The 26,777-nt window shown below is 32.7% G+C and overlaps 4 protein-coding genes across 13 annotated transcripts in view; all 4 read right to left on the bottom strand.

Moving 5' to 3' along the window:
- Nucleotides 1–3,750, bottom strand: part of LOC130667315 (homeobox protein 5-like) — a 173,513-nt gene extending 169,763 nt beyond the window's left edge. For 2 of the 5 annotated variants that reach the window (XM_057468825.1, XM_057468826.1), the window contains exons 1-2: nt 2,213–3,748; nt 162–1,826 (exon numbers count right to left, since the gene is read on the bottom strand). In XM_057468825.1, coding sequence (XP_057324808.1) covers nt 162–1,732 — 1,571 coding nt within the window. In that variant the 5' untranslated portion in view covers nt 1,733–1,826; nt 2,213–3,748. Of the gene's footprint in view, nt 1–161; nt 1,827–2,212 lie in introns of all 5 variants that reach the window. The other 3 variants (XM_057468822.1, XM_057468824.1, XM_057468823.1) reach the window with 3 other exon arrangements.
- Nucleotides 3,751–4,829: 1,079 nt separating this feature from the next.
- On the bottom strand, nt 4,830–9,430 carry LOC130667314 (dnaJ homolog subfamily A member 1). Of its 2 annotated transcripts, none has more exons than XM_057468819.1 (5): nt 9,257–9,430; nt 7,899–8,088; nt 7,372–7,651; nt 6,934–7,273; nt 4,830–6,836 (listed from the first exon to the last, which is right to left on the bottom strand). In XM_057468819.1, exons 2-5 carry the CDS (start codon nt 8,028–8,030, stop codon nt 6,404–6,406), a joined length of 1,185 nt encoding a protein of 394 aa, XP_057324802.1. In that variant the 5' UTR covers nt 8,031–8,088; nt 9,257–9,430; the 3' UTR covers nt 4,830–6,403. The 2 variants fall into 2 exon arrangements, with proteins under 2 accessions (XP_057324802.1, XP_057324803.1); XM_057468820.1 differs by lacking the exon at nt 9,257–9,430 and adding an exon at nt 8,683–8,831.
- Nucleotides 9,431–11,701: 2,271 nt separating this feature from the next.
- LOC130667313 (protein tramtrack, alpha isoform-like) lies at nt 11,702–18,118 on the bottom strand. 4 transcript variants are annotated; one of them, XM_057468818.1, is made up of 7 exons: nt 17,712–18,118; nt 17,448–17,620; nt 15,433–15,685; nt 14,934–15,304; nt 14,609–14,860; nt 14,119–14,529; nt 11,702–13,947 (listed from the first exon to the last, which is right to left on the bottom strand). In XM_057468818.1, exons 3-7 carry the CDS (start codon nt 15,650–15,652, stop codon nt 13,738–13,740), a joined length of 1,464 nt encoding a protein of 487 aa, XP_057324801.1. In that variant the 5' UTR covers nt 15,653–15,685; nt 17,448–17,620; nt 17,712–18,118; the 3' UTR covers nt 11,702–13,737. The 4 variants fall into 4 exon arrangements, with proteins under 4 accessions (XP_057324801.1, XP_057324798.1, XP_057324799.1 ...); XM_057468815.1 differs by lacking the exons at nt 17,448–17,620; nt 17,712–18,118 and adding an exon at nt 16,090–16,266; XM_057468816.1 differs by lacking the exons at nt 17,448–17,620; nt 17,712–18,118 and adding an exon at nt 16,090–16,266 and having other exon boundaries at nt 13,807–13,947; nt 14,022–14,529.
- A 3,203-nt stretch (nt 18,119–21,321) lies between these two features.
- On the bottom strand, nt 21,322–25,845 carry LOC130667312 (protein downstream neighbor of son homolog). 2 transcript variants are annotated; one of them, XM_057468814.1, is made up of 6 exons: nt 25,791–25,845; nt 25,672–25,713; nt 24,977–25,593; nt 22,833–23,580; nt 21,997–22,183; nt 21,322–21,826 (listed from the first exon to the last, which is right to left on the bottom strand). In XM_057468814.1, the coding sequence occupies exons 3-6, from the start codon at nt 25,582–25,584 to the stop codon at nt 21,648–21,650; spliced, it is 1,722 nt and encodes a 573-aa protein (XP_057324797.1). In that variant the 5' UTR covers nt 25,585–25,593; nt 25,672–25,713; nt 25,791–25,845; the 3' UTR covers nt 21,322–21,647. The 2 variants fall into 2 exon arrangements, with proteins under 2 accessions (XP_057324797.1, XP_057324796.1); XM_057468813.1 differs by having other exon boundaries at nt 25,672–25,828.
- Between the last annotated feature and the right edge of the window lie 932 nt (nt 25,846–26,777).

Genomic DNA, 26,777 nt, shown 5'->3' with positions numbered 1-26,777 from the left:
TTTGTAAGATTGATCACTTTCTCGTCAGCTCATAATAAGTGTATAATAATGTAACAACCCCATGGGATCATTTGAAGAGCTATTTCAAGGGTATGTGAGCATGCAGAGGAAAAATGATGTGGGTATATTTTATAATAAGGAAATAAAGGATAAAAACTCACCTGATATAAATGATGACCCCGTTGGTGCATATTCTCTTCCATCCACGAGGTACAGCGATGGACGCCTGTTGCTGCTGCTGCTGCTGTTGTTGTTGTTTTTGTTGATGCTGAGCCACGACACTACCGTTCATAGTCAGCGCAACATTGCTGCTGTGTTGCGCGTTATTGTTATTATTAATAACAAGTTGATTTGACACCAAATGTGCAGCCTGCTGCACACTACCGACACTATTATTACTACTATTGTTAACCGAATCGTTAGATTGCAAACTCTGGCAGTCGGGGCTGCTCAGGCTGCTACTGTATAGAGATTCCGCGGTATCTGAACGCACTGATTCACAACCCGGGTCCGAGGTAACAACAATAACATCACCACCCCCACAACCAGCACTACCGGCACCGACACCGACACTATTTCCACTTATACAGGTTCGATTAACGTCCAACAAGTCTTGATTTACGCGACCCGACTTGCACGATTCCCGTTGTTGCTGCTGCTGCTGCTGCTGCTGAGCATCAATTCCACTGAGAAATATATTCGGCACAGTACCACCACCACCACCAGCATTGCTATTTGACCTAACGTAAGTTAACCTAGAATTTTCGTCCAGAGTGCCGGTAATACCGGTCTCGTTACCGGCGTTCGTGGACTGATAATTTTCCGAGCCCGTTAAACGAGTGATAGGTGAGGCGGAATAAACGCCGGTGGTATTGCACGTGACTTCGTACTGATGTGCCACCGGGAATGTCTTGTTACTTTCGTGTTCACCACTTCCACTTCCACTGTTACTGACAAGAGCCGCGCTGCTGCTCGGCAACGCAGACCTAGTGGCCGCTGTCGCAGTTGCAACAACACCCGAGTCGCTGGTTCCACTCAAACTGTCCGCATCACTCTGCGCTGGACTTATCGCGCTGCCAAGACTACTCCCAGGGATGCTGTTTGTCAGGGTACCAAGATCTATTTTACCCACGTTACTGGGCGATCCAGTCGCCCTACCGTTTGTTAAGCCCACCAGGGGATTTCGATAAATCGTTGTATTGTAATCCTCTTCGTCCTTGAGCTGTTGTTGTTGTTGTTGTTGTTGATGACGATCAGCGACAACATTGCAGGCTATCAGCTCAATTGATTTTCCAAGACAACAGTCGGCAGTCTGGTCAATCTCACTGTCTACCAGCTCGCTGTTTCCAATATTGTAGTTTGTTTTGGCGGAAAATATTGCCTGTGTTGCCACCTGAGGCAGCACATTGGAGTACGGGTTCTGGTGTTGCTGATGATGCTGTTGCTGGGCGGGTTGATAACCCGAAGAACCGGCATTATGTCCTACAGCAGTCGCGTAGGCAAAATTATCCCCGGGAACATAAACCAACACACTGTTGTGCTGAATGCCTTGAGCCTCGTGATGATTGATGTGCTGCTGCTGAATCGACTGGTGATTTCGACGGGCTTGTTGATGCTGAAGATGTTGCTGTTGCTGCTGCTGCAAATGGAGCGAATGATGCTGATAATGCTGCTGATGAACGTGATTTTGGGGAGCAGGGTGAGAGATTGGCTGCTCAGGCTTGCCGGCCATGGTCCAGGTCCAGCAGTGCTAAGTGCCGCGCCACCGACATCACTGGAACACACAGCGCACGCCTCCGATACTCCACTAGCCCGTGCGGCATCCTCTTAACAACATAAATAAACAAACAATCAATTATACATATTAGATTACATTTAACTCTGTGTGTACACTACGCGATTGCTTGTTTGTGTGCAACAAACATCTAAGCAATTAATATCTGTAACTTAATCCTATACAAATGTCACGTGATAACAATAAAGTACTTCTATATATATAGTCGCTATTTAAGATACGATAAAATCGAGAACAAGGTCACGTTCGATCAGCTTACACTCATATTTTTTTTTTCATTTTTTCAAATGCAATTCCCGGCGGAATATAAATATAATAATCTACTTTATGATATATTAAGACCGATAATCAGAGTCAATTTATAATTAATTTTTATGATCATTGTTATCTATATATATAAGTATATAATTTAATTACCTATGGCGTAACAGCTTGTACCGTGCATTGGATGCATATGTACGAACTGAGTCGTGTTCAGCGAATCCCGTTGACATCACACACGCGAGTGTTTTAATCCTTAGTATGTTATTGCACTTATATATTTATATATTTATTATTACTGTGCTCAACACCACACAGTACAAGTACTGTCACCTTAAACACGTTAAATAAAACTACCTATCGTATTGCTTTATAATTTAAACTCAAGCACTTGATAAAATTTACCTCAAATTATATAATTACATAAAAATAAATTTATAAAATTCACAAAATGAAATAATAAAAAACAACTGGTCGCACACGACGTTTTATTAAAACGGATCGATGCCTCCTCACTCAAGGACGCAACAGCGACATACTACCGGTATGTTATTAATGAATCCGAGTAACACACACGTTCCACTCATCACGGCTCTTATTATTTTATTTTATTTTACTTTACTCTGAGGTACGCAGAACTTGAAACACTCTCTCATAAATACAGACATCACCGCGCGAGTTAAACGTTTTAATAATAATGAATTTTTTAAAAAAATAAATTAACAAACAAAAAAAAACTCACAGACGAATAAATTGTCGTGGTGTTATGACGTCTGTGTCATCGTCACTGCACTAGTAATATCACACAACTACCACCGACACAACCATCTCCATTCCACTCAACTTCTACATCTACATCTACTATCTCCACTTGAATTTATATATATATATATATATAAATATATATATTAGTAGCACACTGTCTCACAAGTATTAAACTAGAATAAGTAATGAGTCGTCTCAGTCTCAGTCGTCTTAGTCTTCGTCGCCGTCACCTAAAACAAAATAATTATATATATATATACATATCCAGTTAATTATTACGGGTTTAAATTTTTATCAAGTTTCAACTGACTGTCGTACAAAAACCAACACCTGCGCGGGCCAACAGCGCTCCAACTTTTTTATTTTTTATACTCTTTTAAATATTTTATTTTTTTTATTATATTATATATATGATACCAACACACACTTTTTTTTACTAAACTTGTACACATATATGCTCATATGTGTACTGATATATGTATATATACATACGTATGTATAATAAGTGGAGTTGAATCTGGTAGATGAGAATAATATTCACAACGCGTTAACGTATTAAACCACAGCACAGATATTTTTTTTGGATTATTAAATAATAATAGTGTTATTTGTTATTGAATATACATGGGGCACCTTTGTTAATATTATTAAATCGCGTCAAGGCCACTACGGGCCTCGCTGCTGTTACACGCGTTCTACCGACAATCGCAGTGCCAAGAGCCGATAAAATAATATCCCATTCCCATCCCGCGAATGCTATACGTGCGCTCTTTTCGCGTAACTGATATTGGAAAAATATGGCTCCCTCTGTATACCCAGAGATCTTTGCGGCATCTTCTGTACACTAAACACACACAGACCGGTCTATTGCTCGTGTTGTTGCTGCTGCTGCTGCTGCCACTGGTTCTTCATTCGACACTCACTACCACTCAACTCATTATTATTTAATAATATAAACTATTGTAAAAACATAAGACTATTTTAACCCGGTTGTCACGCTACCTGTCGGCTCTTTTTTTGTTCAGATTCAAGTGCCGGGCGCATGCGCGCCGCGCGGTGGCTGCGCGCGGCTGAGCGGGAGATTTGAATTTCAAAGGAATGCTGGTTTGTGAGTAGGAGTGTGAATGCAGACAAATTTAAAATTATTAATAAATTGAGTAAATAATTTAAAAAAAAATATTTAATAAAAATGCACTTTCTAATTAAAAGGGACAAGATTTTTGACTTGTTTTTGAAATGAATAGTTCAAATTTTTGATATTACAGTGAAAATGTCGGTCTTAGTAAAAAAGTTTTCGAACAAAAGTTGTAGGAAATTTAATTTTATCAAAAAAATGTCTCTTATGATTTTTTTATACAATCAATATTTTCACTGTAATTCAAAAATTAAGATTCATAATGAATGATTCAAAATTTGATTAATTATGAAAATCTTAATTTTGAAATTACGGCTTTCTTATTAGTCCTAGGAAAAAATTATAGGAGACATTTTTTTTAGAAGATTAAATTTCCTACAACTTTTGTTTGAAAACTTTTTTAATAAGACCAATATTTTCCCCGTAATATAAAAAATTTCACATCACTAATTAATAATTATTTTTAAATTAACGCAAAAATTCTGGCCCGACTAATTACAAAATTTTTTAAATGCGCATTTTTTAAAAATTATAATTTACTAATTATTTACTATATTTATTAATTATTTTAAATTTGTCCGATGTCTGCTACATTCACACTCATGAGTTTATGAGTGTGAATGTAGCAGACAAATTTAAAATCATAAATAATTAAAAAAATATTTATAAAAAATGCACTTGTGAATTACAAAATTTTTTAAATGCGCATTTTTTTTTTAAATTTTAATTTATTAATTATTTACTCTATTTATTAATAATTTTAAATTTGTCTGATGTCTGCTACTCGTTTCATAGAGATTACTGTAAGTGAATAAATAAAGGAAGGAAGTGATGAGATGGACTTAAAAATTAATTGGTAATTAAAAATCAAAGTTGCATTGACCAGTTTTCTTTACTTGACACTTAAAATAATAAACAATAGCAATTCACCTATTAAAATTAAAATTTAACTAAACTAATTTGCGGTTTATAAATTTTATGAATGTATAGAATTATGAATAATTAATTGCTAGTCATGTATAATTAAAAACGAAAAAAAAAAGAATGTAATTCATGATTTAATTTTATAGATCATAAATATTTTACGGATCAAGATTGATGCGCTGACGTAATTGCGCTCGATGGACATTCGTGAGTCATGTTTTACGATTTTTAAAAATTATAATATACGTATTGCAGGCATCGTTACATATTTATGGGCTATCAAGATACTCAGTGTATAAAAAGAAATTATATAAAATTAATTTTTTTAAAGTGAAAGATAATTACAAATTTAAATTAAATTGTACTCAATAAATTTGGGGTTGGCGAACCGTTTAAATTGACATCAACTCAGTAATGTCTCAATTGTATATTTATTAACTAAAAGACATTTTATCGCTTTATTACGACTGTTTTTATTATGCGATATCCACTGTAGAGTTGTACAGAATTTTATTTCATTTAATCGTCGTAATTTTAAATTATTTATTTAAGGAACGTCGTACAGGCAGATGATTTTTATTAATTAACTAGATTAATTTATTTAAATGGAATCCAACGGACCTTGGAATGAGTTAATAATTGTCGTGTATGAAAATCTAAATTTTAATTTAATTTTATAAATTTTTTTGGTCACAGTAAGCATTCCTATTAGATCGATCTAATTAAATAATTATTAGATAGAAATAATTCATTATTACAAATAAATATTCAAGAATTAGTGCAATTGATAATTAAATAAAACTTCCATAATTTATTGTAAAAAATCAAAACCTCAATTGTTTTCATTTTTATAAATTTATTAATTACGATTAATCATTTAATGTGAAGCGGGAATCTTTAAAAAACAGCTTCAATGGAGCTAGGGTCAATCAATTTACGGACATAATTCAGCTAGTTCGACCACTTTCATTTTATTATTATTATAATAACCTTGATTTTCACTAATATTATTATTTCAATTAATTAATTTATTGTTATTAATGTTCATTATCATTTTAGAGAGCGCATTGATTCATAAGTACAATTCGCTCCGTTTCCAATACGGAAAAAAAATAATAAATAAAAAAACATCAATTGTGGACAAAGGCGCATCTTTTATTATTTAATTTAAATTTCAAATATGTAATTCAATATTATTGCGATTTATTTTTCATTATCAAGTCGAATTACTTTTATCACGCCGTTAATTTAATGAAAACCTAAAAATGATTCTTACGCTACTGCCTAAAAGATCACAATGATGTTGATGATGTAGTAGCAGGGACGTAAATTTTATCATCTTGTTATTAATATTACCGTTATTATTATTATTATCAATATTATTATTATTATTATTATTATTATTATTATTATCAGTATTTAAATGTTTTAAGAAATAAAATAGTAGTGGTTCTGATTATTTTGTTGTCCTGTTATCTTCACAATTATGAATTTATAAATTAATAAATTTATTTATTTATTAATTAATGTGTAGCACATTGTACACGAGATGAACCCTTATCTTCGTCATATGCTTCACCACCTCGTTCGCGTTGTTGCTGTGCATCTAACATAGGGTCAAAGTCTTCCAAAATAACTTCTTCGGCGTCATCGGGGATCATTGTCTGTTCACGTGGTGGTAACAGACTTTCTAACTGTGGAACAATGGCCGGATCAATTGATTTTGGATAATCGACAGTGAAGTGAATCGTCAATTTTCCTTTTGTAAACGGATCTCGGTACAACGGCATACCTTCCTCTGGTATGCACTTAAGATCGCCGTGTTTTATAACCTGTCCAGGTAATGAAGTTATCAAAAGATCTCGGTCGTCAAGGGTACGAATTATTTTTTGGAATCCACACAATGACTCCGTTAGAGATAAAGTCATCGGTAGAATTAAATTATTTCCGGCTCGCCTGTTAAAAAATATTATTTGCACATTAATTCGAAGTTCTGGTAGAATAAAAGACATTTAAATAATTATAGTGATAATAGTAGTCATTGAAAACTTACTTGTATACTGGATGTTCTTTCTCATCAAGTAGAATAATGATATCACCAGGTTCAAGACCGGGTTCTTGATCACCTTCACCGTTGAAAACAATCTTCTGACCGTCAACCATACCCTTATCAACGTGAACTTCCAGGATCTTTCTGTCGCGAATTGTTTTCTTGCCACCACAGTGCTTGCATCGATCTCGCTGATTGATACGTTCACCCTGGCCTTTACAACTTGAACACTTTGATTGGATTTGCTGAACAATACCTGGCGCTAGCTGTTGAATCTGCATTACCATACCAGAGCCATGACAAATAGTACACTGTTCTGCCGATCCTTTTTTACCTCCATATCCTATAGATAAATTTCATTCCATTAAATAAATAAATAAATAAATAAATAAATAAATGAATATGTATCAGTACTAGTACGAGTATTGAAAAATATTTTACCTTCACATTTTTCACAGATAACGTTCTTCTGTAGAGCAAGTTTTCTCGTAGTTCCTTTGTACAATTCTTCGAGTGTAACAGACAATTGATGAACAACATCCTGACCTTTTCTTGCCCTACGTCTTGAGCTGCTGCCAAAAAATACATCAAAGAGATCCATGGGGGATGTGAAGTGGCTGCCCATTCCTCCCTCTTTCAATGCTTGCTCACCACCAGTGTCATAAATACGTTTCTTCTCCGGGTCAGATAATACCTCGTAGGCTTGTGATATTTGTTTGAACTGTAAATGATAGAAAAGAAAATTTTAATTTAGTTACTTGGAGATTAAGTAAAAAAATAGTATATTACATATCTAGGCCAGTAAAATAATAAAAGTCTCAGAGCACATGTGGTCTGAGGGTTTCTTTTTTACTGGCCAAGGTGCGTATACTATTTTTCTGCTCGACGAAGCCGGAAAGTTGCAACTTTGTTCAGGGCAGCCACTTTCCGACCAGAGGGCAGAAAAAAATAATTAATTAGTAAATTACCCTTTCTCCTTCATTGGGATTTTTATCAGGATGGTATTTGAGAGCAAGTTTTCTGTAAGCTTTTTTGAGATCGTCCTGTGAGCATCCAGGTTTAACGCCTAGGACATCATAGAAAGTCGTCTCCTTCACCATCTTGTTTCACGTGTTCACTGGCCCACGTTAAAATCAATCGCTCAGATAAATAACTTTCCTGAAATTACAAATAAATAAATTTTCAAAACATGGAATCAAACAAATCAATAATAATAATGACCAAAGTCTCATTATCTATTAAATAAAAGAGTTAATGATAAAAAAAAAATGTATACATAAATCAAAGCAATTTTTAAAATTTAATTTCCCGCGAGATTCAAATTAATAAATAATTATTCCGGTAAAAATAAACGATGAAGCCATTGAATTATTGAAATAGAGTCTAAATAAAGGTGTTTAATTTAAAAAAAATAGTGAACAAAGATACTATGAGCAAAATGGTTATATTATAAAAGCAAAAATGGCGGTCGTAGCGTCGGAACTTGCGTCGATTTTTCACTTCCATTATCCACCACTACGATAAAATAACTTACGCTCCCCCATTAATACCGTAATTTATCTCAACACAAAGTAGTCGCTAAAAAAACTCGATAAATAATTTTAAAATTAAGTTTTTAAATATTTAAAAAAAACTAAGTCATTTCATGTCCACGTGACAAGGCAACTTCTTGTCAAGTAATTATTTTTTAATAAACTGAGCATGCTTGTAATTTAAAAAAAACGAGGAATATTACTTGTACTTTTTACTTACGGATAATGACAAAATGAATTTACGAAAACTGTTTAAATAAATTAAATAACATTTACTAATTACGTTAGATTTCACCGAGTCTAGAAATTGCTAGAATGATGGTCAGTACTGTGCAGGTAACAAAGATTAGCAATCAGTACAAAGGTTTTGATGAGTTTCCATGAACGAATAATCTATTTTATCATTTACAAATTGTCTTTTTCAATACATATATATATCTAGATATATATGTATATATTTAAAATGAATTAAAATGGCCTGGCAACCTTCGAAATAAATTTCCTAGGTATTATTTGCAATACGGTTACGAAATAACGTTCATGGACAATATATATGTATATATATTTAATTATATGTATATATTATTTAGTTATATTGCATGTATATCTACATACATATATGCTGAGTAATATGTAGATTGTAAGCTGGTAAACGTATTAAAAATTAAATCGACTATCGATCGCAGGATTTTAAATAAATTCTACTTTTTGACGGGTAAAAAAAAAAATTAAATTGTCAAGGGTTTTTTTTTTTTTTAACGCGACTAAATCGTAATGGATGATTGTGTGCTTACCTGGTTTAAATGAAGACAATCGTAGATGCTGATTTTGACAAAAAGATTTAAAGAAATTTAGCTCGCACGAGCTGGAGAATAAAATAGAAAAAAAAATGGAGAGTAATATGTACTACGACGTACACTTGAAGATTACTACTAAGACTCGGGATTGTACGAGACAGAACACAGCGTTTCTCGAAACTTCCTAATGGCCTAGTGATGTAAACATGGACGTCAGTTCTGCCCCGACCAATCAGAACTTTAAAATTTACGCGCGCGGCATTTTCATGAGTCTGGAAAATTTGAATATTTTTAATTTTGTTTTGGTGAATTTTTTATGATTATCAATAAGTTTTTATGAAATTTTATTAATTTTTTATGAATTATTGGATTTTTTTGACTCAGTAGTCATCTGATGAGAATTTAAATCGGGATAAATTTGAATGTGGAGATAAATGCGCTGACGGATGTCGGCGGCTTAAGGCGCGATCTCCATGTGACTGCTGGTGACGCAAGTCAAAATGTTTTTTAATTTGCGATTTTTTGTGGATATTAATAATTCGAACTGCGAAGATGTTGGGTCATAAATTTATATACAAGTGCGAGTTTATTTACTGCGGTTATATTTTTAGTTAATATGAGCAATGAGTTTTGTTATATCGGAATAATTTGACGTATTTTCGTATGAACCGGAGCGACATCTGAGATACTTTTTTTTAATTAAATAAATTGTTAAATATTTATTGATGTTTGGCTGAATATTTGCATAACAAACGAGGGTATTAATAATTCGCGTTTTGAATATTGTTTTAATTTCGTGGTTTTTGGACGAAGATTTCGAAAAATTTTTAATTAAATTCCGAGGCTCATAATTTTTTTTCTAATCGTGACGTGACTCTAGTAGTAAATTTTGAATTTCCGGTGGTCTGCTGTTTTTCGATATAAATTTTACGTAAGTTTTGTTTTTTCTTTTTGTTTAATAATTAATTTGGACGAGTAATCTACAGTCACTACTAAATATTATTTGAATTTGACTGTTTATTAAAATCTATACTTTAAAATTAACTCTACAATCTTTTGTTTATTTTTATTATCGTTGAAATTCAATGACACTGAAGTTAGTCGACGTCTAATAATGTTTGCATTTTTTTCGAAACGATAAATAATAAAAAACAATATTTTTAAAAATTGCACCGGTAGGTCATTAAATTTTCTACATGTGCATATTTTTAATTTTTTTTAACCTCCCGTTATGAAAATTAAAAATTTTCAAAAGGGGGAAAGTTATTAGTTTCGGTCCGATTTTTGAAAATCGAATTTTCATCAGATCTCGACGTTTTGAGACCCTAGGAAACTATTCCGACTATTTCGGGGTGGATCACCGTCTTAGAAATCCTAGAGAAATCGTGATGCTGAAGTTAGCAGACGTCAAATAATTTTTGAATTTTTCTAGAAAAGATAAATTATAAAAAAAAAAAAAATTTTTTAAATTGTACTTGTAGATTTTTTATTTTTCTACAAGTGCATTTTTTTTTTTCTGTAATTGATTTGTTGAAAAAAAAAATCCGAAAATTTTTAATTGGCTGCTAACTTCAGGATCATGAGGAATCCCATAGAAATTATGATCCTGAAGTTAGCATACAATTCAAAATCTTCGGATTTTTTTTTCAACAAATCAATTACAAAAAAATTAAAACTGAAAGAATGCACATATAGAAAATTATAAAAACTACAGGTGCAATTTTTTTTATTTTTTATAATTTACTGTCTGAAAGAAAATCCAAAAATTATTAGACGTCGGTTAACTTCAATATCATTAGAAATTCTATAGAAAATCTAGACTCGGAACTTGGTGCTGAGAGAAAAAAATGTTTACCTTCACTTCTCTGTGCTAACGTTCGTCTAGAAGACTTGCCTGATACCCCCAAGGCCTCCAAATATCTCACGGTCCCTTTAATTTTGATCAGGATCTTTAGCCACCAGTATGTCAATCAAACTTTTTTTTTAAAGTTACAATAGTTAATTTTTGTAACTTTAGTCCGTTAAGACAACGTTATTCAGCCTAAAAAATAAAATTTAAGCATGCCAAGTTTTTTTTAATGCACGTAATCAACAGACGATTTAAAATCCAAAGATACCCAAATAGCAGAGGACTAAAAATTTCTAAGTTTTTATAATAAAATCAAAAAATTATTCAAAAATCTACACGACAAAATTTTGAAAGGGTACTAGTATTTATTGAAAAAAAAAAAACTAGTGTTGGTTTTTCAGTCGCTCACGTGAATAAAAAAAATTAACGAGTGTTTGCCGCTCTCATTAACGAACTTGTTGTACTTACACCTAAATCGAGTTGAATAATTTGTGATTACAAAAATAATGAACACTCAGTTCCAGTAATTGCTAAAAAATTAGTCTGAAAAAATTAATTGAATTACAAAGAAATAATACGAAATTTATATTAATATGGATTTATATTTATTTCCACATTGCTACACAGTTTATAGTATCGATATGAAATAATTTTTAATTTTTTTATTTGGCAAAGGCCAATGATTTATAATTGCACATAAATCATCATTAATAATTAGTAATTATATTTATGATAATATAATAAAAATTAATAGTCTATTTATTAGTTAACATAAAGTAATAGAACCATTATCAATAGTAGTTTAAATTGCACGTTTTGTCGCCTGAAAAAAATAACCGCCAAACATAAGTGTAAATAACGTAACAACAAACTAACAAAAATATTTTAACAGCAACAGATAATCGCAATGCGTCGCGTACAACAAAATAATTGAATCCGTAAGTTGAATATCGTACGGAATTTTAAAAGAACAAAACGATAGTAAACAAAAAAAGTACGTGAATTAATTGAGTTACAACAATTTTATCTTTTGTTAATATGTAAATGTAAAAACAAAATTACTCGTTATATATAATCACTCTCACACTCTCTTAATATATTATTTACGCTCAGTGAAACACGTACCTGAAGATCGCTAAATTTTTCGCGGAACGAAAATACAAAAGAAAAAAATCTATGAGATCTAGATTTCTGAAATTTTTTGCACGTCAGCCTAAAATTGTACCCCCCCCCCTTAATTATCCCTTAAGTCACCTTCAAGCACTCAAATACGAGTGTGAATATAACAGAGATCAGACAAATTTAAAATTATAAATAAATAGAGTAAAAAATTAAAAAAAAAATATTTATAAAGAATGCACTTATTAATTTTAAAATTTTTTAAATGCGCATTTTTTTAAAATTTTATTTTATTAATTATTTACTCGATTTATTAATAATTTTAAATTTGACTGATGCCTGCTACATTCACACTCATAAACTCGTGAGTGTGAATTTCGCAGACAGCAGACAAATTTAAAGTTATAAATAATTAATATAATGAAATTTGTAAAAAATGCACTTACTAATTACAAAATTTTTTAGATGCGTATTTTTTTTTTAATTTAATTTTATTAATTATTTACACGATTTATTAATAATTTTAAATTTGACTGATGCCTGCTACATTCACACTCATAAACTCATGAGTGTGAACGACGTAAACATCTGACGAATTTAAAATTATAAATAATTAAAAAATAAAAATTTATAAAAAATACACTTATTAATTTCAAAATTTTTTAAATGCGCACTTTTTAAATTTTACTTTATTAATTATTTACTTGATTTATTAATAATTGGAAATTTGTCTGATGTCTGCTACATTCATACTCATGAACTCATGAGAGTGAATGACGTAAACATCAGACGAATTTAAAATTATAAATAATTAAAAAAATAATATTCATAAAAAATACACTTATTAATTACAAAATTTTTTAAATGCGCATTTTTAAAAATTTTCATTTTATTAATTATTTACTCGATTTATTAATTATTTTTAATTTGTCTGATGTCTGCTGCATTGACACTCATCAGGCAAATCATAAATTTTTTTCATTCCGTTGCGCGAAAAACGTTCCGATCTTCAGGTACATCAGTGAAACTCATTCTGGCTACAATAGATTTTCTAGTTGTTATACATATTATATTTGTACTTAACATACATAATAATATGTATTTATTTATACAAAATATTTGAAACTATTATTTTTATTCCAAAGCATTTTTGGATCTCCATTGCAATAAATCATCTAATTGATCTCTATAATTTCATTTTCGCTTCAAATATTTAATTTTTTTTAAATAATCATCATTTTTGCATTGTCAATTTTCCGTTAAGTCTGTTATCTCAATTCGGATTAATATTTTTTTTTTTACGTGGTTCCTGTAACTATTTTCAGGTACATTAATATAAACCATCAACAGATGATTCACTGATTAATTATTATAAATTTTAATAATTTATCTTTTTAATTTAATAATGATCAACGAAAAACAAATGCTCACGAACGTAATAAAGTAATATAAATAACTATAATTACATTACAGTGGAAGGAATTAATTAAATTAAATAAATAGCTGGTAATTATTTATCATCAGCACGTGTTTCGTAGCAATCAGCTTTGCCAACCGTAGAATCGATTCCTTCCGTAAGATTATCAATCTTGAAGTCTCCTTGTCGAGTTTGTTGGTCTGCTTTGGTGATTGTGGTGCTCGTGAGTTGGGTTTTATTGAGCATAGAACTGAACTCACCAAATTTAAGTATTTCGTCCATTGCCGACTGCTCAATAGGAACCTAAAAAAGTCCAGGATAAAAAAAAATGATTTAATATTATTAAATGCAGTATTAATTACTCTCGCGATTGTTACCAGTCGCAGTCACGATCTGACGTCGCCAGCGGGCTTAAAAGTCGTCACGTCCTGCTGGCTGTTCAAGAATAATCGACGGTCTGGCAATCGTGTTCACCTTTCTCGGTCGTCCGCGTTTTCCTCTTCCGGCCATACTGTTAATGCTCTGCTGCTGCTGATGCTGCGGATCACCCAGTACAGGCAGAAGAGCTTTTCGTCGTGGCCACTGGAGATGTGAGTCCAAGTGCTGCTTCAATTTGTCTTGACGGGCAAACATTCGCGGGCAAATACTGCAGGCAAACGGCCTTTCGCCCGTGTGGACTCGTCGATGCCTCGCCAGGTGAGATGCTCGGGTAAATGCCAAAGTACAGAGATCACATGGGAATGGTTTATACTGCGCTTTACTACGTTGTAAAATTGTTTTACGGTCTTTGGTATTGCCAGTTGACTTTTTATCACCTTCTAAATTATTTTTTACTTGAATTAGATTCCTTTGAGACTCTCCCAACGATTCACTGCCCATTAAATTCTAAAATAAAAAATATTTTATGTCTTTAAATCAATCCAAAGTGTTTATAAATAAATAAATAAATAAAAGTATAAGTTACTCGTGATTGATCAGTTGAATCATCCATTTGAATAGCCGGTACTGTTGGATCTCCATTGCCACTAAAACTGTGATCTAGTTTATTACTCTCAGACCCATTGTCAAAAGTTTCTTCATTAGTTGGATGTCTTGGTGACACGTCCAACTGACGTCGTGACAACTCATTGTCTCTAATTGTACGACCAACTGGTACGCGTTTCTGTCCATCGTAACGGGTATTGTGACGTTTGTACATTGGCGGCGGTACATGTCTCTATAAATAAGTTTATTTAATAGAAAATAAATAAAATTTCATTTATTGATTTAAATAAAATATCTGTCCTTACAATTTGTCCCTTGGACACTGGCATGGACTCGTAACTATCGTCGAGTCCTTCCATCACCATAGGATCGTCTTCAACTTCGATATCCTCGGTTTTAATTTCCCCCGCGGCGTTATCGCAGTTCTGATTTGACAAAAATTCGGCTTGAGATTTTCTGTAGTCCATAGACGAGCGATGTCGAGTGTCATGACTAGGCTGCAAACGTGTTTCGACACGTGAATTCGTACTATTACTTTCACTTCTGTCACCGGACAGTCCACGAATCTCCAAGTCTGTTGCGGTTTTAATAAGCGAGGGAAGATGGTCCTCCGCGACGTTTATGGAGCCGCGATACATGAAATCGAGGAGACATTCCATTTCCTCAACTGGGACACCTACAAGAATATCAATTAATTATTTATCAATTGACGGATAGTTAAAGTCTGAGTGTTATGACAGTACGTCAGTATTGTAAGTAATTCAATAGCTAGTTGCCAATTACTAAGAGCCAAGTACTAATTACCTTTGAGTATGAGAATAGGTTGCTCGCCATAGTGTTCCTTGAATACTCTCTCGAAGTAAGGACTACATGCTGCCAGAACAAGCTTATGAGCACGTAGCATTCCACCTTGACAAGCTAGAGTAGTGTCTGTCAAGGATCCACTCTTGTAGAGGCCTTCGAAGAGCCCCGAGAGGTTGGCTAAATGATTGTTCCATGTTAAATTAAACGTCTTTTCTCCCATTTTATTATTTTTTCTTCCTTCCTTCCTTGCAATCTATCAAGAAACAGTTATATTAATTAATTAATAGACTTGTTTACGTCTGTTGATTGATGAAACTGAATTAAATTGTAGCTATTAGTGGTGCAAACATCTTATGTATGGGTTTATAATTGTATGGCGGTAGACACGCTTACAGACTCGTGTAAATGTGCGAAAATATTTAATAAAGAAGAACATAATACGCTCGAGTTTCGGTGTGCTGTATAGTATAGTTTCTGTTTGTAAACTTAACTCTTGGGGTCGTAGGTGGGCAAGTGGGCGGGTGTAGAGGACATGGCCCAGGGATGCGGGTGAAGGTACGGATAGAAGTTGTAAGGGGAATCATATACGTGGTAGAGCCACCACATCCACATCCACATCCACATCCACATCCACATTTATAATATCTACCACCATACCTCCACCTTGGGCTTTAGCTTCCCAGCAGCCACCCAGGAGGGTTTACGTAGGACAACTACCATGCGATCATGCGCAAACGAATCCATCCACCAGCCGATCCATAATTTTGTTGTTGCCCTCTTACTCAGCCACGACTTTCGTCTATCCTCTAGACTTTTCATTGCGGCCTATATTTTTTCGGCCTTCTTCTTCTTCTTCTTCAGCTCATCTTCGTCTTACATTTAGCAGAATAGAAAGACCCTATCCTACAGTTACATCAATTATATCATCTGTTAGATTCAAAAGAGGAAAAAACTAAACAAACAAAGTACTAATAGTCTGAATGATGAGATTTACTGCAAAGACTGGGTGGAGTCTTACAGCCATGTAATGAGTCCAAGGATTAAATGAAAACTAAAAACATGAAGTAAATAGAAAAGAAACAGGTCGATAACAAGTACACGAGAATAGCAATTAGAATTATTACGATGACAGTGACGACGAGGCTTTAAGTGTCAGAGCTAGTGTTAGTTTCTAATCATAATAATAATAATAGTAATCATATGTCGTGTGTATGCCAGTATCAGTTCATTACACGAGACTTTATAATTATATAATAGTTAGATTAGGTATCCTGGCGTCTATAATTAGTTGCAGTGATGCATGCACATTCAGTAGACAACTTTAAAACTGATCCGAACCGTTCCGGCAGACCAAAATAATTTTAAAAAATATAAATTAAGTCAGTCGATACAATGTTTATAGTCATCAGTAAGTTATCGTAAATTCATGGAACTATTACTTCATATCTACTTAAATTAACGCCGTCATGATAACTTTATTTATTTTTTTTTTTTTTATTTATTTCAGCCATCGCATTAATACGTCGTATTATATTACTAATATAAGCAGTATGCATGCAAAGACGAGTTTTGTTTATTGACATTAGCCGTGAATCCAAACTACGGTGTTATGGGTTACTCGTATTATATATATACAGTCTGTTTAGTGTAGACTGTAGCTCGACACAACGCATACGCCAGTATAAACCCAAGGTTTAATCATTTTTAATTGACGCGCTTTCTCAATCTATACATAGATATATACATATATATTTACAACACATATATATACAAGAAATGATTTAAGCAAAGCAAACTAAATCAACTTAGTGCCCCCATCCTTGGGTTTTAGACCGAGTAGTGCGCACAAGAGGACAGCTAAGCCGTCTATTAATACCGCGGTTGGCACACGCTCTCGCGATACGACATCCACAGCTACTCTCGTCTATATTATACCGATGCCACAACACCAATAATATACAACAATATATATAATGTACATAAAAACTTTTAGAGAATGTATTATTAATCCTTACCTGTATTTAAATTCCTAATGTATGTCGTCACTCTTAACTTTTAGATTATTTTTCACACGCACATACACACACTCCTCCGCTAAAGACCCTAGACCCTTATGATGTCAGTGTAGTTGAGAGATTTCTTCTTTATATTTATATTTTAAACGACTTCTTGCTCCTCTTGACGGATTCTGTGGAACGAAAGTTAAATTAATCTTTGTGTTGTGAAATTTTATTTCGGAGTAATGTAACTAAAAGTGAATGAGAAATAATAAAACTCACCGGCGATGAAGTGAATAGACGAGGGTACGCAAATAACGAATTGGAAATTGAGTATCGAGTTTGGAGTACTAGTCCGCGGAATACTCGCGAGCGAATGGGAAAAGTCTTCAGGGCACGTGAAGTACCAGCAGCGGTGTTAATATGTAGCGATCTGAGTTGTCCAGACGTTTGTGTTTGAAACACGAGGGGCACACACGCAACGTAGTGCTCCCTCGCCGAGTCGCGACTGATATCAGTGCAGGGGGACGACGACTAGGGACTGTCGGGGGCCGAGGGAGAGGCAGCGAGCCGAGCCCCACGGGGGGGCGGTATCCCTCCACGTCTCCTCGTGGCGGCCTCGCCTGCTGCTGCTGCTGCTAGCTGCTTCTATATACTCGAGCTCGAACTATGCTGCGGCTCACTTTTTGAACCCTGCAAGCTAAAGCTTCGTGTGCTTCTTATATTATATATACATATATATATGTATGTTACTTTTACAATGTTGTTGTTGTGTGCTTTAGGTATTGGTTACATGAGCATGGTAGGATTTACCATAGGACTATATGTGGGGGACGGCTGGACTACGTCATAACTTCCGGCTCTTGTTTATTTCATTTCATCATACAATATTTCATATTATTGTTTCAATTAAGAGAATTAACTTTATTTAATTAATATTTTGGAGTATGTTCTATTATTTTTTATCAGATCCTTGCGGTTCAGTTTACTAGTGACCTCTTGAAGAAATTTTTTTGAATTAAAAAACTTGAGAGTATTGTTCAGATGTTTGAATTATTTTTGGAAATGGAGTAAGGATGCAATTAATTATTCAGAAAATCAATGAGAAAGCTCAGCGATCTATGAAAGAATTCACTAGTTTCACATTAAAAAATTACGACAGTAACCGTCTCTGGGAGTTAAATAATAAAAAAAATACATTGTGATAAATATGAGTACAATGTGTAGGAGATAGATCATTACATTAATTTTGCTCTCAGAGTCGGAGGTACAGTACGTAGTAAATCAATATCATGGAAGATAAAGAGCTTTAATTGAATTTTACTCTAATTGGCTTATGTTCCTTGATAACGTACCGAAAGAATTAAAAAAATTCAGCCATGCTAAAGCAATACGTGGAAAAAAAATAAAAGTTGTAGTGATAATAAAAAAATGAGGGAACAAAAATCGAAGGCCGAATGCGAGCAGGCTGACGCATATTTGTATCAGCTCCCTCGGCCCTCGGTTAAATTTTGTGCCTGGCGGAGTCTCTTTCGGTCGTCGACGTCGTATCGTTATATAGCCCAAGCTTTTCTTTCTCCTTCACTCTTTCCCTCCACGTGGTAGTAATATACCAGCGTTGTTCCCTCGTCGTCTTTCATTCTCCGTCGTATTCCCCTTTTTCGCGCTTAGCTTCCCGACGGGGACGGACGGTCGCCCTCGTCGCCCTATTTCACTACGTTCAAACCGACTACTCGGTACTCTCTGCAACGACGTACAGTAGGCAGTGGATATGAGTACTATGGTATCAAACGCACTACGTCGTTGTATCCCTCGCTGCTTCTCTTCTCCGGCTTTCCCTTCACTTCTACTCCATATAATACTTTACACATATATATTTATACCACGAGAAGGGAGACAGAAGAAGAGAGAGTGTTGAGAAAAAATTCAAACCGACAGAGAAAAAGAGAAAGAGAGACAGAGCGAGCTAAAACAACCCCCAGCAATCTACCGCCCTGGGTTTCCTCCTGGTCGTCAGCGAAAACCGAGGGCTGATATTCCAAGTGTCTCGCTATGCGTAGGTCCCGGACACTCATTCCGATCGATCTTTCTTTATACCATACACACTTAAATTTTTTTTTACACTAGTTCTATTTTACATGACTTATTCTTCCCATTCTATTTCTGTACCCCCCTCACTCAACACGTGTTATTGATATTTTATTTATTTTTTATCCTTTTCTACTTCCTAATGAGTGTAGGTAATGTGATTAGATACAGATGTCTTCATAGTTTTAATAATCTTAGGGGTACTACAATTATTTATGTCGTAATTACTTGGAAAATATTTTAACTCTCCAATTATAATTGAAAGTTTATGTATTTATTTATTTAAAAGGTGATCGCAATTACTTTTATTTTAGTAGTCGTTCAGGATAAATTTATCTGGTGACGAGGAAGTATCAAAGAAGAGAAACCCGTGAGATAGACACTGGTATTGTGTAGAGTTTTAATTTAATGTCAAATAGACAAGCCGCTTTTTTAAATTTTTTATTTCATTACAATTATCGCCGTCGTCATCGCGAAACGTGCGCTGTATGACTGCACTTGAATTGCGCAATTTAAATTGGCAAATTACCAGAAAATTATATTTGTCACTCTGAAAATTTATCTCGCTAGTCTTTTACTGTAACGATTAAAAGTAGCCTTGAGTGTGAGGATTAGAAATGCAGCGAAATAAAAATAAAAACGGGAAAGTTGAGAAGTATGAGTAATAATTTTATCACTCACTCGGCTGTATTATTATAATACTAATGATAAAATAATTGTTTTTTCATTTAAAACTTATCAGTTGGTAGCCTTAAATTACTAACCAGCCGATACGGGGCCAGGGAGCACTATCGATTCGTTATTTTTAGGGATAGTCCATCGCTATGGTCCCCCACCAATAATATCCCGGGTTCAGCTTTCGGAAAATTCAATATCATCATCGCTGACGTTGTGTCAGTAAATTTTTTTTTTTTTTCTCTTTACTAACCGGCGCTGAATTCAATTATTCAAATAATACGACGGCTCTGAGTACTTTTCATGACAATGATCATTTGCATTGTAATTTTGAAAGGAAAATTTTGCAATGTTTTTTAAATAAAATAATAGACGAAAGACAATTAAAAAAAATTTATTAAATTGTTCGCGAAAAAAATTGGGTACATTTTAGAAGATCTTTTTGCATAATAAATTAATTAATTATAGAGTATGTATAATTATTTCATAAGAATCGGCGGGTTTTTTTGTATGACTAGACTATTGAAATAATTTATATTCTAATATTGATTTTAATACGATTAATTAATTACCTAATTGAAAGAAACAAAGTATTAAATTGTATACTTTTTTCATTTTCATTAAGTATCAATAATTAAATACTAGAAGTTGCGAAGAATAAATTACAAAAAAAAAAAATTTTAATTTAGATGTGATGATTTTTTTTTTAAGGAATTTAAGGCCACTCTTAGAAAGTGCCCCCACTTTTAAAAAATTTTCAATGACTCAATTATCAGAAGCATATAAATATTTTATTAATTAATAAAAAAAAAAGTTGAAACTTTCATTGAAAAAAAGACAACGTAGAAGTAATTTCGCTGAGATGCAGATTTAAAAAAAAAATTACTTACAGTTGACATCAATTGGGAGTTAAATAAAATTTGGAAAATAAATTTCGGAAAAATTTTCATGTCAATTTTAAAATTCGAATTTTAAAGCTGTAGGCTAAAATTTATTCAACAAATTTCGTTAAACTTCTAATTGATAATTCTATATCTCGGCGAAATTACGAATACGTTGTCCTTTTTCTAGTTAAGGTTTTAATTTTTTTTTATTTAATTAATAAAATTTTATTACGGTTATGACAGTTGTCATATTGTATTTTTTTAAAAAGTGGGGGCACTGTCTGAGAATGCCCTTAATGTCCAAAAGAAAATTTTGAGTTCCTGACTCATTCGAATCGTTCGTTAAATAAATAGAGAATTAATTTTACATCCTAAAGTACAAGACAACGTACCGTTTGTTGGCGAGTCGATCGATAACTTACAGCAATTAGGGTAGAAATCGCTAGTACCTACTTAGTAGTATGGAGAGACGAGTAGTTCGCGATTATCACGTGCGCGCGGTATTTTTAAATGTTCAAATGAAATATTTTACATATGAGGTGTAGAAAAATATGATTAATTATTAGCAACATCACGACCAAGTGTATCCTTCACTCGAGTACTTGAGACTTTCAACCACTTTAATGCGCGTCCGATCTGAGTTGCAGAAGTGAGATAATAATTCACCAGTCAAACCACAGTCACTTAAATTTTCTTTACCAAATACACTTTGTGGTTTGTTTTCATTTTCTTTGTCTTCTGTTGACGATTCTGCAATAAAAATATTTGTTTTACTATTATTATTTATTTTATTACATTTAAAATTATCCATGAAATTCCATTAGAAAATTATTTTTACAATAAAATCTCTAATGGAGCAGGACGGGCATAATTTTTTACTCTAAATTAATTATTAAATAAAAAATAATATCAATTATTACCTGATCCGTGTTTCGCATCTGTAAATGATTTAGTAGAACTTAATTGCGCGCAGCTCACTGAAAATTTCTCAAGTTGACTAGATCTCATAAGGAAACAAAGTGACGGTAGTACGTGCGGTAATATCGGTCCATTTATTTCCAATGAATAAAATTTATCATTCTCAATTCTGACTATACTTTCTCTGACCTACGAAAAAAAAAAAAAAAAATTTTATAATTAGTAATAAATTAATACATAATTAAAATCATGATTCGGAAATTGACAATCAAAAATTTTCGGATGTTTTTTCAACAAATCAATGAGAAAAAAAAAACTAAAAATATGCACATGTAGAAAATTAAAGACTCTATGGGTGCAATTTTTTGAAATATTTTTTTTTCTAAAATTTATCGGTTTAAAAAAAATCAAAAAATTATTAGCTGTCAGCTAACTTTAGTACCGTTTTAACAGGGGTTATCAAATATTTTTGGCTGAGTTTTTTTCGCAAACAAAATCTCTGAATACAAAATACAAACTGTCCATCGATGGACTACTGTCTAGTCTAACGAAGTGCGCTTCAATTATTTGATAATATTCGTTTGTTTCACCCGTCAGCACTCCCGTGATTTTTAGTGTCTCGCTTGCGCGACAGCGACATCCTATAAGTTGAATGGTGTCCTGTGAGCAAAATGCTCATAACGGGAGTGCTGACGGGTTAAGAAAAAAACTCGGCCAAAGTTTCCATTTACTGCACAAGTGCAACAAAGATAGTACCGTTCGTGGACTTGAGTGTAACAGAGAGATAAGTGTGAACCCCTGTTAAATAAAGGAAAACTATTCATTGGAATGAAAATACCTTAAGAGGTTTGAGAGTAGCGCCATGAAAGGCGACAGGAGCCAGAAGTGTAGGAGGTACTCCCGCCAATGCTCCAGTAATAGCTATCGCAGATTTACAATTAATCAAAAAATTAAAGAGCGCTTGTGCCTCGACGCCTTTTACAAAAATAAGAGACTGCTTCGACGCATCAACTTCACTCTCCTTGTCCATAACAATTCTCTTTTGGCATTTATTTATTCTTTTTATTTCCGAGTCCTCAATCCCTAAACTCTCTAGGAGATTATCTTTAGCATCATCATCGTCATTGTCATCAGTATTATAGTCAGGATTAGCATCTTCCGGATTATAAGTAGTTGAGTCAAAAGTGTCACACCCGGAATCAGTTACATCAGAGCGTCTTTTGCCTCCCATACGCAGTGGCATCGTGTACTCAATATCTTGCTGCTTAAGTGACTGTCTGAATCCACGTGTCGTGGGTGTCAGTAATGCGTGCACTTCCGAAATCCCACATATTCCCGCAGCGCGAAACAGAACCGTGAATGTATTAGCACATACATAAAAGTACGGGCACTGTCCTGCACGCAGTAGATGAAAGAGCGAACGAAAGCTTTCGCTCCACTCAGAAAAAAGTGCGTCTTTTATGAACTGATTATTCGATACCGCTGAATTACTGGCCAGTGAGGCGCTCACTTTTCCTGCCGATCGGGGATACAGATCTAGCCAAGGCAACGATGGGTGTTGCCATACTAGACAGCATTGATGAAACCTACGATTAAATCATTATTAATTATATACATATTTATTATATATTATCATTGAAAATTACTGTGATTTAGTTTGTTGTTAGAATCAATCAAATGTAGAACTAGACCACTTGTACCAACGTTATTTAATTTGTGAAAGCAATGGCTTGATATTAACATGCAATAGAATACGCTTCGATACAAAAAATTAATTTAGATGAACTAATTATCAAATATTGATGATTTTTAGTGAAAAAATGCCTGAATGATTTGATTGATCAAATGATTTGTATGATTCGTGTTGAAGTATCAAGGCCATTCTCAAAAAGTGTCCCCACTTTTTAAAAATTTTAAATGACTGTCAATTCGGCTGTTAAATTTTAAAACTGTAACTGACAAAAATAAAATTTTTGAAAAATGAACTGGATCATGTTCACAAAACTTTACTGGAACTAAAAATCCTAAAAAATCGATGTTGAAAAATTTGTCTCTTACTGTCTTTTGAAATTGGGCAGCCGAATTTTTATAAGCATATCAAAATTTAATTAATGAATTGAAAAAAAATTGAAATTTTATTTGAAAAAAGGATAACGTAGAAGTAATTTTGCCGAGATACAAAATTTAAAAGAAATTGCTTACAGTTGATGTCAGTTGGGAGTTAGACTAAATTTGTAATAAATTGTAGCCTACAGAATTTTAAATTTCTAATTCAAAAATTGGCGTGACGATTTTACTAAAATTTATTTAACATTTGATATCAGCTGTAAATAATTTTAAAAAAATTTTATATCTCGGCAAAATTGCTTCTACGTTGTCCTTTTTTCAATTAAAGTTTCAATTTTTTTTTTTTTAATTAATTAATTAAATTTTGATATGCTTCTGATAATTGAAAGTCATTATAATTCTGAAGTTAGCAAACAATTAAAAATTTGAAAATTTTTTTTCAATAAATTGTTTACAAGAAAAAAAACAACTAAAAATATGCATATGTAGAAAATTTAAAAAACTATAAGCGCAATTTTTTTTAAATATTTGTTTCTTATAATTTATCGTTTTGAAAAAAAATCCAAAAATTATTAGACGTTGGCTAACTATGATCCTGAAGTTGACAGACAGTTAAAAATTTTTGAATTTTTGTTTCAACGACAATTTAAAAAAAAAAATAAAAATATGCACATGTAGAAAATTTAATAAACTATACGTGCAATTTTGTCAAATTTTTTTTTTTTAATAACTTATTGTTTAAAAAAAAATCCAAAAGTTATTGGACGTCAGCTAACTTCAGTATCATGGCTAACTTCAGTATCATGGCTAACTTCAGTACCATAAAGTCATTGCATGTCTTTAAAAAGTGAGATATTGTCTGAGAATGTCCGTAAATATGCAAATATTTTTAAAAAATACAAATAATTTGCTAACCGTGCATTAGGACTAGTATCTAACGTAGTTTGTTGCTCTCCAGTATCCAAACATCTGACGAACCCAGTGGTACCAGATGCCTGTTCACTTGTCTTTAGTTTACCATTCCAGGCAAATGGTTTCGGTGACATGAATCTCATTTTAGTATTTAGAGTCCAGTCCATCGGGATATAGGGTTCACCTTTAGGTACTTCAGGTTCTGGAACCCTTTCATGAAGTTCCAGTTTAGACAGGACACTGGAAAAAGACAAATTCGAACTGGAATCCTCATTGTGTAGAAAAACTTTTTTACTCTCCGGTGGTTTAAGTTTCATCAGTTCAAAAAGAACAGAATCGCAACTGGCATCCAGTTCTGGTGTCACTTCTTCACGAGACCGCTTAATGCTGTCGTTTTTAAGAAACGGATTTTTACGTTTCTGCGACAGTGGGCTGTCTGACTTAGAAGGTGACTTTTCAATTGATATGTTCAGTGATGGTTTGTCGTGGTCAACTTTACTGCGGTTCATCCGCGCCTGAAGAGCGCGTTTCTTCACCTTTAAACGATGCATCTCCATTATTTGGTCCGGGTGGATCCATTCTGGTGGATCTACTGGTTTCGTATCAGTCATTTTGCTCCTCTGAAAAAATTACTTGCAATTATTATTTACTTTTCTTTATAATAATTAATGGAATTGAGGTTACAACTTAATACTTACCGAGTTATCACCTCACTTTTAATAAATATTAAATTTTCATAACTAGAAACAAAGTTAATATAAAATAATTACGTTTCATAAAGGAAAGTAATTTATAAATAAATTTTGAAAATAATTACATGTATTGTTTTACTGTTTTGTGTACATTTGTCAACAAACTGTGGAATCTGTTTTATCATGAAATACTAGAGACATCTAGTGTTTAGAATGCAAAGCTGATGACAAAAGTAAATTTAAAAAATATCTATACTCGATTTAAAATATAAAAATTGATTGGTAATTTTTTTTGAAAAAGGTAAAATTAGGAGTCAAAATAAAAAAAATCTCAATATTTAAATTTAATTTTAGAGAAAAGTTTATGAGTGTGAATGTAGTAGACGTCAGAGAAATTTAAAATTATAAATAAATAGAGTAAATAATTAAAAAAAAAAAAATATTTATAAAAAATGCACTTACACATTTCAAAATTTTTTAAATGCGCATTTTTTTCAAATTTAATTTCATTAATTATTTACTCTAATTATTTATAATTTTGAATTTGTCTGATGCCTGCTACATTACGAGTGTGAATGTATAGCAGACATCAGACAAATTTAAAATTATAAATAAAAAGAGCAAATAATTAAAAAAAAAATATTTATAAAAAATGCACTTATTCATTTCAAAATTTTTTAAAAATTAAATTTTATTAATTATTTACTCTATTTATGTATAATTGTAAATTTATCTGTCTGCTACATTCACACTCATTACAAATTTATGATCCTGAAGTTAACAGACAATTAAAAATTTTCGGATTTTTTTATTTCAAAAAATAAATTACAAATAATACAAAATAAAAAATGCACATTGAGAAAATTAAAAAAACTATAGATGCAATTTTTTTAAATACTTTTTTTTATGATTCATCGCTTAAAAAAAAATCGATAAATTATTAGACGTCGGCTAACTTCAATATCATACAAACATCAGGATCGTAAATACGAAAGTGAGTAGGAATTAGTTTAGAAGAATTAATTTCGGGCAACAGTTGGAAGTAGAGATCATTTAAAAATAATTTTATCTAAAAAACTTATTTAACTACGAAAGAACAAAATAATTTAATC

Source organism: Microplitis mediator, chromosome 5, assembly GCF_029852145.1.
Source record: "Microplitis mediator isolate UGA2020A chromosome 5, iyMicMedi2.1, whole genome shotgun sequence".
NCBI classification, from domain to species: Eukaryota; Metazoa; Arthropoda; class Insecta; order Hymenoptera; family Braconidae; genus Microplitis; species Microplitis mediator.
The sequence above is the reverse complement of the archived record's forward strand: the minus strand, read 5'-3'. Positions and strand labels throughout refer to the sequence as shown.